General features: G+C 38.4%; 1 protein-coding gene across 1 annotated transcript in view; it reads left to right on the top strand.

Moving 5' to 3' along the window:
- Window positions 1-19,076, top strand: part of LOC120999212 (titin homolog) — a 946,165-nt gene that overhangs the window by 109,037 nt on the left and 818,052 nt on the right. Inside the window, exon 7 of the mRNA XM_040430085.1 lies at window positions 2,031-2,102. Within this exon, the coding sequence (XP_040286019.1) occupies window positions 2,031-2,102 (72 nt within the window). The remainder of the gene's footprint in view (window positions 1-2,030; window positions 2,103-19,076) is intronic.

Below are 19,076 nucleotides of genomic sequence, written 5' to 3'. Positions count from 1 at the left end.
CACAGACAATCAGGACTGCTCAACTACATAGGAAGCCTATAGATCATCACAAGTGCTTCATTCACAAACATATAGATCACTCTATAATGTTCTCCATAATCCTAGGGCAGCTTCTGAGTGACTGTGAGACAGTTAGGAAGGAGATTTTCATCTACTTTCTAGGTGTGCAATGGAAGGCAGCTAGTCTCAGTAAGCAAGTACAGTCATAAATGCCATACAAAATTAGTGTTATTGTTCATGCACACACTGTACTATTGATTAATGCAAAGTCTGTTAAAAGCTCAGTGCCACTTTAAGGCTGTGACCTGAATCTATGCCCAACCTACTGTCACTATGACCCTGGGCACGAGTACCTATATACTACTGTTGATATATAATGTCTTTATGTAAAATCATTAAAAGCATACTTGAAAAGATAATGCTTCCACACTTGGATTTTCTCTTTTCCAAATAGAAAAAAAATAATCTGACAAAATTTTAAAATCTAATGATATTATTTTTATTCATTATAATATGTTTTTGTGTTTTCACTTACAGTTACTAACTGACTAAGTTTGGGTTTTCAATTATAAATACTTTTTACAAATGTCAAACAACTAATACGTTTTTGCTTAATGTATGAAATCCTTCATCCTGCAGGTTGTATGTATGTGTAGTAGAATCTTTTAAGCAATAATACTGTACATTATTGATGTGGATAGACTCGAGGGTGGCTGTCATTGCAACTGCATTATTCCAGAAAGAATAGCAAAGAATAAAGAGTAAACCTGACTTTGAGAAAAAACATGTTCAGCTGATACAATATGACAAGTATTGCAGGTTTTAAAGTTTCCTCAAACTTCCACTGTGTTTCCACTGTGGAACAACTTAGCTTTAAAAAGTTATTCTTCTTCCTCTTATCAGTATGTGACACTTGTTTTAATAAAGCATACACAGAACTTGACGTAGCAGTCAGATTATCAACTGTTTAACATGTTACATTGCCTTTAATGAAGTATTCCACATTACAGATAAGCAAATTGATTCTTCTGATTCCATATTTGTCCCAGATTTCCTCAAAAATTTGGATTCTAACGAACCCAATTTTTTTGTGATTCATTTTGGGTGAATCCCAAACAGAGAGACCTATATGTAATACTGTATTTCTCTGAGTGAAACCTGCCTGCCAGTTCTCCTTCTTAAAGAATACAAGCACTGAGTTTCTCAAGAGAAAGCTGCTTTGTTTCACTGACTGGCATTGAAGGTACTTTTTATATTAGGGAGACCACCAGTATTAGTCAACAGATAGGCTTAGTTGTCTTTTCTTTTTAGAAGGAGCCTAAAAAAAAATAAAGTCCTAGGAGATCAGAGTGTTATGTACCAATTTTGGAACATATTATTTAGACCCAAATTGAACGTTTTGAAAAATTCACGGAAACAAATTTCAAGAAATGATCTCATCTTTACTCCACATAGTCTACTCTAATCTAGGGTGAAACAATACAAGGCATGGTCCCACTTACAAAACAATGATACAATGTCAATCAAACTTTGATATGTACAGCTTTGCATGCAGGACACTGTGCAGAGGCACAAGTCTCTTACACTCTACTGTGGAACCATAAGCACTGTTCTGTCATATTGTGCTAAACCATCATCCACTCATTGATATACTGTACCTATTTATAAAATCAGAGGTATATGGAGGTACATGAGGCCAAGAGCAGTCTATGAGAACCATATAATCTGTCCATACTACTTAGTGGTTGTAAGAAGCTGGGATATTTAGCCAGCACATAGTATCTCTAGCAACCAATTGTCTCACTTCAAGCACACTGCCACTTAAGTAAAGACAGAAAGTGAACAAGGAGGCTTGGTAGGAATCCTTACTATCACCTTTTCTTAAATTCAGAGGAGAACATCTTTAAAGGGAATATTAGGCAATAATATTCAACCTATCCATGGCAAATGCTAGATAAATGGGGTCCAACACCTATATTTTAATATGTTTTATTTTGCAGTCCTTGATTTAATTTTTTTACCCTTCACAGCTGGTAAGCAGCCAATGACTCCTGCAATTTCCCCAGTAAAAGCAACGGCACCTTCACTTCCCTCTAAAAAAGGTATCGTACTGCACTGTATTCTATAGTATTGCTTAATTATTTTGCTTTATTTCATAAGACTAGAATTTACTGTAGTTCTTAAGCAATGACTCAAAATAAAGATGTCATATTCTGTAATTTGCATTATTTTGCATATGACTTTGGTGTTTTAACTATTAAAAAAGGCAAGAAGAAGAAGAAGAGAGAAAGCAACACTATACTCTAATACAGTATGTTAAAAAAAAGTCATAATCTCCCTCGGACTGTAGTGCAGTATAGACAAATTATAGGGATTATGTGCACTGTATTAGAGTTGAGGCCAAACGATTTTCATTAGACATGTGTGCATACAGTTGCCTTAGATGTATATTTGGTGCTGCCTGAGATGTAAATCTATTGCCTCTGTTACTGCACCACTGAGAAGTGTTGAAACCTGTATAACTGGATACCATCATTCTGCAAGAATATGTTAAAGGGTTTCTACCACCAGAAATACTGTTATGTAGCTGACTGATATAGCGATGCGCTAATGTCAGCACTATATAACAGTATGTTTCTAACATTAGTCCCTGCAGCTGTTTTTGTTAAAAAAGCACTTTTATTATATGCTAATGAGCCTCTAGGTGCTATGTGGGCGTAAAATCAGCACCTAGAGGCTCCGTCTACTCACGCTTTATCCAGCCCAGGTCCCCTGTTCTGCCCGCCCAGCTCCTCTTGATTGATGCCACTGTTCCCTGCATCGTTGGCAAAATCCCGCGCCTGTACCGTTCACTTCTGTATTCAGCGCAGACGAAGTGAGTGAATGATGCGCTCCTGGTGCCGGATTCCTCACTGCGCCTGCGCCGACTACGTCACAGTGAGGAAACCGGCATCAGGAGAGCGGCCTTACCTCACTGCACCTGCGCCGAAGACAGAAGTGAACGGCGCAGGCGCGGGAATTCGCCAACGATGCAGGGAACAGTGGCATCAATCAAGAGGAGCGGGGCGGGCAGAACAGGGGACCTGGGCGGGATAAAGCGTGAGTGGACGGAGCCTCTAGGTGCTGATTTTACCCCCACATAGCACCTAGAGGCTCATTAGCATATAATAAAAGTGCTTTTTTAACAAAAACGGCTGCAGGGACTAATGTTAGAAACATACTGTTATGTAGTGCTGACATTAGCACATCGCTATATCAGTCAGCTACATAACAGTATTTCTGGTGGTAGAAACCCTTTAAACATGCAATTCGAGGAAAACTGATCAAAGCCTCTTCCTTGAGACATTTTTGTGTTTGACTTGAAGCATCATTTTGCTTAGATTTATCCATTCACTTTTCTTCAAGAATTTTAATAATAATAATAATCACATACTGCTTTATATAACATTTTTGAGAGAGAAGTCCTTCGTTCCAATCAGTCTAATGAGGAGTAAATCTAATAAAATCCATCAAGTTCCCTCTTCTGTTGATTGAATTAATTTGAATGTAATGAATCTAAAATATGACAAAAAACAAGAGGGCTACAAGTTGTTAGAAAAGGAATCAATTAGAAAAAAATTGGACTATGTCAAAACTGTGTATTTTGTAGAGTGGCTAAAGGAGCAATCTACACTAACAGGGCCTGTCAAAGAGACATATCAAAAGTTTTAATTGTTGTCACCAGAGACCCCCACTGAACAGAATGAGGAGAGAGAAGTGCTCACATATCACTCTATGGGCCCATAGACTTCTATTCAGCTAATCTCCAGCAGTGAAGAGAGAGAGAGAGAGAGCACCATAGGCGACCTACTCTGTCCTGGTTCTATGAGCCCTACTGGGGGGATTTGTGTTCATTATTTTAATGTCAAAAGGAATTGTCTCCTGAATGCTGGATAATGACGACAAAGCTTATCTGACAAACATTGGTATATATGTGATTGGTTGACTGGCTTTATAATTTAGCAGATTTTAACAGTTTTATTATACAAATTAGTACTGATTTCAAAACTAGCAGTGAAGTATTTAATGTTTTAAAATATTACTATTTTATCCTTATTTTATTCCAGTATATGTATGAATTGTTACATAAACCAGTAAAATATAATTAGCATAGCAAGTTTAGCTAGCACTCATATGCTATCCTAGTCAAGAAAACTAATCTCATACCTTTATGATGTTTCACGGATTTAGTGATATTGGTAAAAAAAAAAAATAAGAAACTGTACATTACATTATAAAATATTTCTAAAAGAAAATAAATACCACATTCACTTCCCAGCCTGATCCTAAATATGCTAACATGTTCAATAACATTTACTCATGCAACACTTCAAATCCCTAAGGAGCTTTTATCAAGCTTCCTATGCAATCATATGTCATATGGGTTTGCACTTACCCTGGCATTACTATTTTAGGCACTCACTGTAAGATAATAGAACATAAATACTTTTGGATATTAATCCTCCATATTAACATTTAGTTATGCATCCCGAGCTTTGTCTTTATATCCTCTAGGCCAACTAACTCTCTTTCTTGATAAAAAAAAAAAAAAAATTCTTGGAGTTCAAGGTCCAGGTAGATTGATTTCAAGTGAACAACATTCTCACCAGTATCTTTAATGATAGGTACTTACATCCTTTTATTCACTTCCCCTTTGCATCTCTTTTCCCTCTTTTTATTTATTTTTTATTTTATTCCTTGTTCTGACTCTCTATTTACCTTTGCCTATTCTGTTTTTTGGAGCTATCTCCATTCCATTTTTCTACCTTCCCCTCATATACTCTCTAGTCCCTACTTCCTGAGGTTTTGCTTCAATTTGGTGTCACAGTAAAAATTCTCTTCCACACTTATTTATTTCTGCTTAGTCACCCCTTTTTAAATTAAAGTAACCCTGGTTGTGGACCCCTGAATGGACACTTTATAATCTTTGGTATGAGGGGAATCCTGTCCTTTATTCCCTTGCATAATGACATTATCCCTTGCTTGAATGCTCAATGTTTGTTCCTAGTTCTTGGGTTATGGTTGTATTTTCGATTTCAAATATCAATAAAAATACACCATGAAAAAAAAAAAAACTCCCAATTTCCCATCGCCCTTTTTTAGTCACATGCATCTTCCATGCAGCTTATCTGTAGACACTCGCAGTATTTATCATGAGCAAGATTGTGGCTGTTTCATCTGCTATAAGCTATGCATTACCAGAGTGTTTTCTGTCTTTTTTTTTTACTGAATTTAATAAGAATAGAAGAAAACAATACACACACGTCTATACACCAGTAGCTAGGAGATTATTAAACTGGAATTGCCACAAAAAAAAAAAAAAAGTTCACAGATAGCTGGCATCTTAATACAATCAATACAGAGGAGTTCGGGGCCACTTTATTTAGTAATTAATACAAGCACAAAATCTTACTACTATAGAAATGAACAAGCAGCAATTACTGTTTGGCCAGCACAGATTTAGTTATATATGGTAGTTTTCCTGCTAGTGTTGAACGAAGCCAGCTTCGGATGCTTTATCCAAAGTCGCTTCATTCAAAACTTCGGAATAATACTGTACAGATGGTTGTCTCCGTACAGTATTATAAATTAGAGAAAATGGATTTTCATATATAATCACTCACATGAATCACGGAAATCAGAAATTAGTGATCTTGATTGTTTAATACTTAACTTTTACTTCTTATTATAAAATAGATGGGATATATCCCTCAAAATAGAAATAAGCCAAATACACAAAACCGTTTTCAATGTCCCACAATCAGGAGGGGGTTGCTTATTGAAAACAGTAACACTGTGTCCACACTTGTTCAGATAGTGTCAGACACAGGAGGTAACAAGTGCTGGTATACACTGATACCCAATTAATAGTACGTGACGGCAATAATCGATATATGCCGACACCATGTGGGCATAAAAAAGCTGAATACACAATACCGTTTTCCAATTCCCCGAAAATGGGAGGGGCTGTGAGAAAACGGTAACAGCTGTGTCCACACTTGTTCAAAAATGTGGGACACTGGAGGTAACAAGAACAGATGTGTGTTAGTACCTAAGCCACACAATAGTTAAGGTGACCGCATTGGTATATGCCAACACCTTATACACTGATGGCAAACATATAATGCGGACAGGTATTTCACAACATAAACAATAATGCACAACGACACAACAAAACAACAGAAAACATATAGTGGTATGGGTGCAAAGGGGAGCCGTACGACACGGTATACACAATTACACCCACAACATAAGGTGCACGGCGGCACCACTTGAAAAACCAGGTGTCCTACCCTACAGATAGTGGATACTCCGGACACCTCCTGTTTCGATGTTTCTGGTCAGGGTGGTCGACTTCGGCGGTTCGGGGATAAGCACACTGTAAAGGGGATCACAGGAAGATGTTCCTTAATGTCCCTAGTTGACCCTCAAAGCCCTACAATAGCCCTTAGGTCTAGCCATGGGGTATCCCACTAGTTGGGCCCCCGTCCGGAACCTAACCCAGGGATCCTTTCAGGGCCATACAGGGACCGCAATTCCAGGGTTAGGTTCCGGACGGGGGCCCAACTAGTGGGATACCCCTTGGCTAGACCTAAGGGCTATTGTAGGGCTTCGAGGGTCAACTAGGGACATTAAGGAACATCTTCCTGTGATCCCCTTTACAGTGTGCTGACCCCCGAACCGCCGAAGTGGACCACCCTGACCAGAAACATCGAAACAGGAGGTGTCCGGAGTATCCACTATCTGTAGGGTAGGACACCTGGTTTTTCAAGTGGTGCCGCCATGCACCTTATGTTGTGGGTGTAATTGTGTATACCGTGTCGTACGGCCACCCATTTGCACCCATACCACTATATGTTTTCAGTTGTTTTGTTGTGTTGTTGTGCATTATTGTTTATGTTGTGAAATACCTGTCCGCATTATGTGTTTGCCATCAGTGTATAAGGTGTTGGCATATACCAATGCGGTCACCTTAGCTATTGTGTGGCTTAGGTACTAACACACATCTGTTCTTGTTACCTCCAGTGTCCCACATTTTTGAACAAGTGTGGACACAGCTGTTACCGTTTTCTCACAGCCCCACCCATTTTCGGGGAATTAGAAAATGGTATTGTGTATTCAGCTTTTTTATGCCCACATGGTGTCGGACTATATATCAATTATTGCCGTCACGTACTATTGATTGGGTATCAGTGTATACCAGCACTTGTTACCTCCTGTGTCTGACACTATCTGAACAAGTGTGGACACAGTGTTACTGTTTTCAATAAGCAACCCTCTCCTGATTGTGGGACATTGAAAACGGTTTTGTGTATTCAGCTTATTTCTATTTTGAGGGATATATCCCATCTATTTTATAATAAGAAGTAAAAGTTAAGTATTAAACAATCAAGATCCCTAATTTCCGATTTCCATACAGTATTAGCATGTATGGGCTCCGATGAGCCAAAGTTAGTACATTCATAAAGTTGTGCGTTACTTCGTGGAATAACTTCGGTAGTTGATTTTCAACCACTTTAAAACTTGAAACCAAACTGGGCTTCGGGTCCTAGGTACTAGCCGAAACCAAAGCCGAATTCGGTTTCAAGTTTTAAAGTGGTTTTCCACTTTAAAAATCAACTACCAAAGTTATTCAACAAAGTCATGCGCGACTTCGCAAATAACTACCGTTGGCTCATCGAAGCCCATACATTCTAATACTGTATGGAGACGAATCTCTGTACAGTATTATTCCAAAGTGTTAAACGAAGCGACTTTGGATGAAGCATCTGAAGATTGCTTCGGTTAACACTAGTTCCTGCCATACCTCTGCTATGTACTGAGGAGAATCTACTTTCATCTCCTGCACCATAAAAGTCATATTCAGGATAAAACTCCATGTGATAGACTCACCATTGACTTCTGTGGGTTACAGTAAACCAAGATTATATACGGAATACTGATTCTAGATTCCAAGCACCAGGAGAAATTGGCTCTATAAGAATTTGTAATACTGGGCATTATCAAAGGAATGTTAGAGCTGTGGAACATAGTAGAAATGACTTATCAACTATACAGCAAATCAACATTGCCTTATTTTAAACATTTTGATGAAAGTGAGGGAACACTTTAAAGGGGTGATCTCATTGTTGCAAACAAATGTTATTATATGCTTAATGAAACATTATATAATTTTCCAATATACTAACTCAGTAGAAGCCTTGCTTGCTGTCATTCAACGGGAATCTTCATTGTTTACTTTCAGTAACTATACAGTAAATCTGCCCTGGTCATGTGTTGGACACACAAATGCATGGCTCTTAAAGGGGTATTTCCACGATCAACATCTATTGCATATGCATAATGTAGGTGATCAATATATGATCTTTGGTGGTGTTACCACTTATAGCAGTACCAGTACTTTAAACAGGTGACAAATGTTTATTCTAGGAATATTCCTTTGAAAGATTCAACTCTAATAACCGGTATCGGTTCTGCACGTTTGTGTCCAACACATGAAGAGGACAGATGCATATCCAGTAGCAGTAAACAATAAAGGCTAGAGATAATAAAAACTGATATTGCATTTAGACAACTGTTTAGCTTTTTGTTATACAATAAATAAGCTTTATTTGCTGAGAGTGTATTACCCCTTTAATATTAGGGTATAAAAACAAGCAGGGGCATAGCTAAAGACTCATAGGCCCTGGTGGAAGAGTTTAGCTTGGACCCCCCCATCCCTCAGTGCTTTGTGGCTAGGGGCAGAAAAGCACATAACCTTCATTCCGTGTGAGGCAAAAATTGAAAGGGCTAAAACTCCTCTCCCCATGATCTAACCCCTCTCCAGCCAGAGGTTTAACTTGACCAGCATGCACTTTCTATAATGCCGGTGTCTTGTGGCACAAGGGTGTTTGGGAACCCTTAGACTACTGGGTGCGGTAGCGACTGCTACCTCTGCACCCCCTATAGCTATGCCCCTGCAAACAAGCACTTTTTATTTGCACTTTAAATCACACTCTCTTTATTGATATGTATAAATGATCAGACTATTACACAATAGTAATATAGAAAGAAACCTCTTCCTTCACACTGCTACAAGGGGATATTAATTTCTATTCATAATTAGTTTTAAGAAGCATGCCATGTCATGAATTACCTTTGCCATCAGCTCTTGTCTGCAGCATTTGTTCTCTCGTCTTTGTTTGGTTCTTTATTTTTGCTTGTGAAGTTTGTGCTTTCTCTATTTTTTTCCAATGCTTCATCTTGCACAGTCTATATTTCCCACTTATCTGTACTAAACAAAAGGTTGTTTTTTATAATACTAGCTAAATTGGTTGTTCTTATAAATCTCTTTCTTGGTATAAATATTCTGCAGGTAGATTCAAACAAGCTAGTAATAAAAGTCTTTTGAAGACAGTTATTCTGTAGCGCGTTGCTATTTTACCTCTGTGTCAGCCTGTGAATTAAAATCAGAGAGCATGCAATCATCTTGCAGGCACTATGTCACTTAACACAGCACAGCTCAAAAAAAAAACACACACTCCATAACTGAATGCTCCAAAAGAAAACGATCTGAGAAACATATTGAGAAGCCAACTGTGCAATCAGTGGCAAACAGCGTGTTTACTCATCTCTTCATTAACTGGGATGCTTCAAAATGTGAGCTGTGAATATACCGCTGAGGATCCTCATCTACAGACATGACACGACTTCCCAATTGCCTCCAGTTTCCACTGGTTTACATAGCTATTCTATAAGGTACTGGGGTATTCAGTGAATAAATACACATTAACGGCTTCTGTAGTGATGGATGCAAGTGTGCTTGACATATAGGACATATTAATGTAAAAAAACACAATTTTTGTTAATTGTCAAGGGTATGGTCATCACACGATCAGGTTTCCGTAGTTGCATAATGCCAATGCCAACCCGCCCTTACTGTGATAAATCAGTGTTCTTTTTTTTTTTTTTTTTATATTTAGCATCTTCCATACCTACACACAAAATCACTTACCTGTGTGGGCAGTGTGAAACCCCATGTTCTAACTATTCAGTTAGAAGACAAAAGCAATGGTATTCCTCATACTAAAAGTTGTACGAAGATAAAATATAAAAAAGTGCTGTGGGGCTTGCCCATGGATAGTGGGCAGTGGCACAGGGGCGCCAACGTGAAAAAAAAAAAAAAAAGGTGAAGGCGGTGTAGTAAGTCTATGGAGGGTTACTACTTTGCTAGTTGGATTTGTGCTTCTGCTTCACAGTATCGATATATTGCAAGGCATATATATCACTGTGTCTATATAGTTAGTGGTTCTATTTCGCAGTCTCAGTATATGGTAAGCCTATATATCACTGTGTCTCTTTATATTTTGTTATATTGGTTCTATTTCACAGTATCGATATATGGCGACACATGTATCACTGTACGGGTATTTAAAAGATAATAAATAATATGGATAGTAATAAATAATGTTAAAAGATTTATATGAGAAAGAAACGGAAGGCGACTTACTTCACCAGGGAGGGAGATATAGGATAAGCAAAATACACCTATACCTGCTCCTCCCCCGCCGAGATCGCTTGTCAGGTAGTATAAACTTTCCTCCACGTCCCAATTGATGGTAGTCAGGGTTCCAAATGGAGAGTTTTTTATTGCATAAATAGATAAAAGCTCAACGCGTTTCGGGGTATTTATTATCTTTTAAATACCCGTACAGTGATACATGTGTCGCCATATATCGATACTGTGAAATAGAACCAATATAACAAAATATAAAGAGACACAGTGATATATAGGCTTACCATATACTGAGACTGTGAAATAGAACCACTAACTATATAGACACAGTGATATATATGCCCCTGCAATATATCGATACTGTGAAGCAGAATCGCAAATCCAACTAGCAAAGTAGTAACCCTCCATAGACTTACTACACCGCCTTCACCTTTTTTCTTTTTTTTCTTTTTTTTCTTTTTTCTTCACCATGGCGCCCCTATGCCACTGCCCACTATCCTTGGGCAAGCCCCACAGCACTTTTTTATATTTTATCTTCATATTATCTCGCAGTGCACTGACGTACACTGCTTTAGGGTGCTGCCTCAGTGAATATCCACCAAACCACCTACATCCCATCCCTAATATTCTGTCACTTCTAAATAGTCCTCTTGGCGCTCCAGAGAATACTTTCCCTCCTTCCCTTTTTACTGCGGTCAATCCCCCTTCTTTTTTTTTCTCTTCTTCTTCAGCATAAAAGTTGTACAGCAGCCCCTTAGTTAATGAACATAAAGTCCATAGGTGTAACTTGGTGCTTCATGGGCACAATGAAAAATCTGGCCCACCACCTACCATGAGCCATTTATAAAACTGATATCTTGAGATGCTATATCATAGATGTGTGTTGCTAGTAAACTATGCTGCACCAAAATAATAACTTCCAAGCACTGACTTAGGGTACTTTCACACTAGCGTTTACCGGCAGGGTCCAGCAAAAACGCTTCCCTTACTGATAATACAACCATCTGCATCAGTTATGAACGGATCCGGTTGTATTATCTTTAACATTGCCAAGACAGATCTGTCATTAACTTCATTGAAAGTCAATGGGGGACGGATCCGTTTTTTATTGCGGCAGATTGTGTCAGAGAAAACTGAACCATCCCCATTGACTTGCATTGGGGTAATGCCGGATCCGTTTTGCATCCGCATCCCAGGGCGGAAAGCAAAATACAACATGATGTGGTTAGATCTCCAGTCTGGGAACGTAACTAAACGGAACAGAACGCATTTTGGAGCATTCCGTTCTGTTCAGTTTAGTTTTGTCCCCATTGACAATGAATGGGGACAAAACTGAAGCATTTTTTTCCGGTATTGAGCCCCTATAACAGAACTCAATACTGGAAATCTTAAATGCTAGTGTGAAAGTACCCTAATAATTTACCTGGAAGTCTGCATAGGAAATACGGTATCATGTGCTGTCCAACAGAGTGAGCAGATTTTTTTTTAAATCAGATTTCTTGCAGCCATTTCCAGACTTGAGGTATAAAAAATGGCAACCTCAAATTAAGAAAGGTGCTGAAATCCTTCCTTTGTTCATGATATGTAAACACTGCATGTTCATGCATCCACCACCAGGGGGAGCTCAGTGAAAAGAGATTATTACAGCTTCCATTGCAGACAATGGTATCTGTATACATTCATATACATTGAGCTCCTTCAAGTGATGATGGAACAGACTTCTATGTAATCCGATCCTTCAGTGAGTAGACTGCTTGTGTTCACTGTAGACCGATCTGAACAGTGAAAGGGAGGGAAAGCAGGAGAGGAGCCTGATTAGAGGACAAGGAAGAGTATTTCTATAATGATATTTTACAAAGTTTCTTACATCCATGAAAACATAAAACAGTTACCCTATAAGTGCAGAAATTGTGCGCTGTCCTACTCACTTTACACACCTTCCATGTCTATATAAATAGAGCAGGTACTTTATAACTATGTTGTACATTCTGAACACCATAATTCTCAATGTACTTACACTAGACACCTAATATAAATACATTGATAAAGCTCTCTCATACAGTTCTAAAACCTTTGCATTCCCTCACATAATATATTACAAAACTGTCTGGCTGTAGCCACCATAAGGAGGAGCTCATTGTATAAGAAGTTGCAGAATTACCATTGCAGTTAGTGGAAGCTGTAAAATCTCTATTCACAGAGCTTCTCTAGTGGTAAATTCAGGAAAATGCCATTAATCTATGTTGGTAACAGGAGAAATAGTTAATTTTTTATAAGAGTAAAAGCAGCATGTGATGAGTCGGCCTCTTCAAATAAATGTAACAGAATGTAGAATCAATAAATTGTGTTCTAATAGTAAGGCTTATGTACATGGCAGAGCCATGCTCTTGGAATCTGTATGGCAGCTCAGAGTCCTCATGGCTCCATGCTATGCATCAGAGAGCTATACTTTCTTACAAGAATTCTTTCTCCATAATACAGCATGCAATGCAGGATGGTACATTTATTTTCTTGTATGAATCAGACAAGAAACTTCCAAAAACATCAGTATGACATCAGAGGCATATTGAGGTATAGTATGGCCCTGTGGCTGCTGTACTACAACTCAAGGCTTGTGCATGAGCCTGTAGACAGTTATAAGCCAAAAATGTTTTGCTGCACATCCTGCATTGTGGTTCAGTACCTCTTTCCTGCTTGTGAGGATGACACAAGCATAAGATTCACAGTATCAATATTTGAAGTGACCATGTCTCAAACTTCTAAACCATTATCTTACATTTAAAAGTCCTATGCGTTCCTCTTAGCATTCAAAAAGCATATAACTTGATAATGAAATGTTAAATATATGTTATCTCCATCTTAAGTAACACATTTGTATGCAGCCGAGATTTTTAAGCAAGGTGTTAAGCGTAATGATTAGTTAAAATGCAGGTAATTAGAATGCAGCATCACTTGATAGAGCACGAACTTGTCAAACATTTGAAAAGGCTAGATTTGGCGATAATCATCCTTGTCAATGGTATCGTACAGTTTTCTATGTAATATTAAGCTCTTGAAGCTAATTGAGAAGAATGCCATGTACTATATTAAAGTAAAATTGGCAAGTATCACCAGCTAGGTGATAGATTGTTTAACACGTGTTTATTTTATCATAATGGCTAGAGTCAACCCATCATCCTATCAATTGACACGTACACATTCAAGTCGCATTATTATGACCATCAGCTAACATCCAGAGTAGTGATGAGCGAAGCAAGCTTCTGATCCTAGATTCGAAGTCACTTTGCTCAAAACTTCGGATAAATGCAGTATGGAGATGCTTCTCCATACAGCATTAAAATGTACAGCCTCCAGTGAGGCAAAGTCAGTTATTCACGATGCCTCACAAGACTTTGTTGAATAAGTTTGGTATTTGATTTTTAAAGTGGAAAATGACTTTAAAACTTGGATCCCAACTCGGCTTTGGTTCCGACTGGCTGGTTCCTCTCTATCTATGTACTGTCTGAGCTAAAAGTCCCAGATGGATGGAACGTGTAACTGCTAAGTGTATCTTTTAGGTGGATTCTAAGGCATGGAATTTAGGAACAATAAGAGTGGCTGTAGAGACTAGGTAATATGGCCAATCTCATACTAAACTCCAGGTTTTTACCTTGCTGAGCGAGGAGTTCGGCTGTGGCTCAAAATGTATCTAAAGAGGTCAAACTGCCTGTGTGAATAGGGTAAGAGAAAAGCTGTGTGTTGAGAGCTGAAAACTGAGTTCTGTTGAGAACAGACTACTGCAATACTTGGGCTGGCTTCTGGTGACCTTTACAGGTTGAGCTCTCTTGTGCTATCAGTCTTATGTGAAGATATGGACTATGTGAGACTTGTCTATGGAAAAGAGTTTATACTGTTTGTCTTTGTCAAAGAAAGCATTGTTTCCTTTTTATTATGCTATACATACAGAGTGGGGAGTTACAAAGAGTGCACTGTATTTTTCTCCTCATAAGACACATTTTTTTCCACCAATAGTGGGGGAAAAATGTCCCTGCGTCTTATGGGGTGAATACTAATGAGCGCTTCCATTATGGAAGCGCTCATTAGTACAGGAAGACCGGGAAGCGGTGAAGGCTCTGTACTCACCGCTTCCTGGTCCAGGGCTGTCGGCTATGCAGTGAGTGTGCTCTGTGACCTCATGCTGTGCGCACTGTAGATGAGGAGCGACATCGTCTGGAGCAGGAGAGGTAAGTGTTTTTTATTTTATTTTAAGTTCTCTGTGGCATGGGGCTAATAGAAGGCATGGGGGCTCATATGGGTGCTGATAAGAGGCATAAGGGTTCATATGGGGGCTGATAAAAGGCATTGGGGCTCATATGGGGGTTAATAAGTGGCATGGTGGGTTATATGGTGGCTAATAAGTGACATGTGGACTCATATGGGGGCTGATAAGAGGCATCGGGGCTCATATGGGGGCTGATAAGAGGCATGGTGGCTCATATAGTGGATGATAAGAGGCATGATGGGGGATCATATGGTAGCTGATGAGGCATGGGGGCTCATATGGGGGCTGATGAGAGGCTTGAGAGCTCATATGGGAGCTAAGAGGCATGGGGTCTCATATGGGGACTGATGAGAGGCATGAGGGCCCATATGGGGGCTTATGAGAGGCATGGGGGCTCATATGGGTGCTGATTTGAGGCATGGGAGATTATATGGGAGCTGATGAGAGGCATATGGGGTCTGATATGAGGCAATGGGGGCTAATTTGAGTCATATAGGGGCTGATGAGAGGCAAAGGGTTCTTATCTAAAGTCTGATTGGGGGTCCTTCACATTGGGGTCTTAGCTAAGGTCTGATTGGGGTCTGATCTGAAGTCTTATTGGGGTCTTATTAACATTGGGGGTCTGATAGGGGCTGTAAGCTGAGGTCTGATTAGCATTGGGGTTCTGACTGCTGGTCTATCTAAAGAAAAATATTATTTTCTTATTGTTCTCCTCTAAAACCTAGGTGCGTCTTATGGCCAGTGTGTCTTATAGGGTGAAAAATACGGTATATAGTTCAGATGTCCCTCCTCATCATTTCCTTTCTACAATATAAGCTTTTATTGTTGTTATTTTTTGTATTTCTGAAGTTGGGCCCAGAGCAATCGGTTGATGGCTTAGTTTTATAAAGGACTTGTCTTGATTTAGCAATCTCTTTAGATGAACATATTTATGTGTTTTTTTTTTCAAATATTCATCTAGCCCATGATTCCTGTTGCTGCTCTTATGGTCTGTCTATTCAGACTGAAGCAGGCAGAAAGATATTGGTGTATGATGTCATCAGCCTTACTTATCCATTCAACTTTTATATAGGATATGCTGAAGTAAAAGTACAGATGTCAACAGCACTCAGATGTCAATCTCAGCCTATTAAATCCCCCATATGAGGCAAAACATCAAATTGAAAGTCATAGTGACATCCACCAAAACTAAGCCCAGGATCATGCTAGCAAAGTATTCAGCCCTAACAATGTTTACAAGATGGATATTTGAGTGCTCTAAATACACATTTAAAAAATGATGGAGCATAAAAATTGTGAGAGAACATTCTCAGTCTGACAGCAACCCTTCTTGTGCCTCAGGTGGGTACTCCCCTTTATTATTTGCAGCTTGTGTGGTCCAATGCTTTAGTGCCTTCTGTTACTTATCCCTCCATTTGTTGTTTTTTGGTCTCCTTCTTTATACAGAGGCAGGCTTCTCAGCCTGCTTATTCTCTCCCTGCCCCAGCCACTTCCTCCTTAATTATATTTAACATATTTTACATTTTGTATCACTTAGAGTCCCCGCTTATTTGACTTTCTTTCAGAGGTGATAGCTGACATTCTTCTGTTGGCACATCACAGTTTAGTTGGTAAGGGCTAGAACAGAACTGACAGTAAGTATACAGAAACTCAAGCAGAGGTCTATGACCATGTTCACAAACTGGAATTTTAACACCATACTGAAATTCAAACAAATGTCCAATAGTTTTCCATATAAAGGACAATTAATACGGCTACAGATTTTTCCCATGTAGTCTAGACCAGTAAGTGACATGTCACATATTGAATGGGATTCCACTCACAAATGTGATGCATTTTTCAAATGGAAAACTCTGGAATCTGAACATGGCATAAGTTTCTTGATATGCAGAAGTGTGTATATGTTTAAAAGCAAAATAAATAACTAGAAATAATTATCACAAGAAAAATACTTCATGATAGTCCAATATCACATGACCAATATTTGGTCTATGTTTCACCAGTATTTGAAAGTCAAAACCAGGAATGGCAGAAAAAGTTTTTCTTTGCAATTTCACTCCTGGTTTTAGTGTACCAATACTGATTCAAATTTCTCTATAGAAGTCTCCTCAGATTATATGAAAAGTTATATATTGTGCACCAATGACAATACTTTAGCTAACAATAGAGAAAGTTTTCAGTCAACCCATGTATTCTTTTCTCGTAGATTCACTGGAGAGCGAGCTAAAGAGAAGTTTTAAGCAAAAAGAACAGCTGATGTTAAACATGTAGCTAATACATCCTAGCAGGAGGTGTAATTGGAGTTCTGCTTTAATGCTCTGAAAGACTTTTAAAAAAGCAGCTTGATTTCTGATATCCCAGTGGTGCCTAGAATGTGCCCAAATGTTCATGCTCCACAGTAGCTGACATTGGAGGTGTCCTTGTGTTTTTTTCACAAACATATGCACAATGAACACCAATTGGCATTACAGTTTGATTACAGTCTTTCCAATATCAAGTCAAAGTAAATAATTGCAAAAGACTTCTTGATATGCCCCTGTGAATGGGTCAATGCAAGCAAATGGATTCTGCTTTTTGCCTTTATGTTGTATATATGAATTGTATATATGAATACTTGAGACATGATAAAGTAAAATATGTTAAATTGAGTTTATTACATAAATGCACCAAGCCTGTGTTTAGTTCATAGATACCCCATGTCTAGGACAAGCATAAGAGTATGGTTAACCACAGCAATGTTTTAGAATCCAATCTGAAATTAGTTGAGGAGCGGATCGGAGGCACAAAATATGCTACATTTACAATGTACTGCACCATAAACATTTGTTTGGTTACTGCTATATATGCATTTCTCCAGAAATACAGTTTATAAACTAACATGTTTCTATTATAATTAAATTGGTGAACATTATTTACTAGAGATACTGAACTAATCCTTTAAAATATGCCAATACACATTTATTTTGACCAGTTCTTTAGAATTTTTTTCTATTTTCAGCCAAGACATTAATGATAATTATTAGAATTATTTAAATTCAGTACACAAAGCTTATAATATTGTACTTGTCAAAGTCAATTGAACAATTTTTTCTGTCTATTAAGTTTTCATTCTCTCATTGTTTTCAAGGAAATTTATCATTCATGTTTTCTTTCACTAATTAAAGCGACATACTGTTAAATCCTCTTTTTTCTATTTTTCCCCACTGTAGATGATTTGATTTGATTTATATATATATATATATATATATATATATATATATATATATATATCACTATAGTCAGTCATTTTGCCTGAACTACTCTTAATAGCATTCAGAGCTATGTTTTATAGCAGTCACATGGAGCATAGGAACATGCAGTCTGGAGATGACTCATTGACATCTATTAGAGAGGGTTTTTTTTTTTTAATCTTCTGTTTAGAGGTCACTGTACAGGGAGGGGGAGGAGATAGCTGTGACCATCACCTAATGCAAATAGTATGATCTTGCATTATCCATTTCATATTTGTTAGCAGTCCTGATTTTTCCAAGACAATCATGCACATCAGAATCCTAAAATAGATTTTTCATGGGTGTTCCTGAGAAGTTTAAGGATGTTCATGGGGTGGGAGTTGGATGTACCAATATAAATATAGGTAACTCTGCTATATATAAAGGATGTGTTAAGTCTATTACGGGGCTCTATTTTTGTATATATTGTTATTGACATAAATAATCAATAAAAACATTACTTACAATTCAGTAAAAAAAACTTGATTTGAATGCTATAAATTTTACCTTAGAGCTTATCAATTCCAAGTAAGTATGCAATAAATCATCACGTTTCATGTATTCACAGTTAGCTAATAGTGTGAGTAAAGCACTTGGTTCCAAGGTTGCATTTATACCTGGTACCACCCTAGGCACCAAGTCTACATACTCTATAAGGGCGAGGATGAGGGGAGTGGTAGATGGAGTACATACTGTCTAGGGTGGACACAGAGGTGGGCTGGGAATTTGAAGTGACCTCATGTTGTAGGCAAGCGCAAATAGACAGTGGGGCTGACCCAAGTAGGTGGGGTCAACTTAAGTAGGTGGAGCAAACATGTAGATTGAGCCAGCAATACCTGGGAGGGTCAGTATTTTGGGCTATAAGTTGGTATTTGGTTCTGCAGCTGAGCCAGATACTAAAGTGCAGCACAATATTCTGGCCCAGCAGCACCAAATACCTGCTAGGATAGTATTTTGTGCTGCACTGTGGTATTTAGCTCTGCTGGGGCAATATTGTATTCCGCACTGTGGT

The sequence above is a fragment of the Bufo bufo genome, chromosome 4 (genome assembly GCF_905171765.1).
Source record: "Bufo bufo chromosome 4, aBufBuf1.1, whole genome shotgun sequence".
Classification (NCBI taxonomy): domain Eukaryota; kingdom Metazoa; phylum Chordata; class Amphibia; order Anura; family Bufonidae; genus Bufo; species Bufo bufo.
The sequence above is the reverse complement of the archived record's forward strand: the minus strand, read 5'-3'. Positions and strand labels throughout refer to the sequence as shown.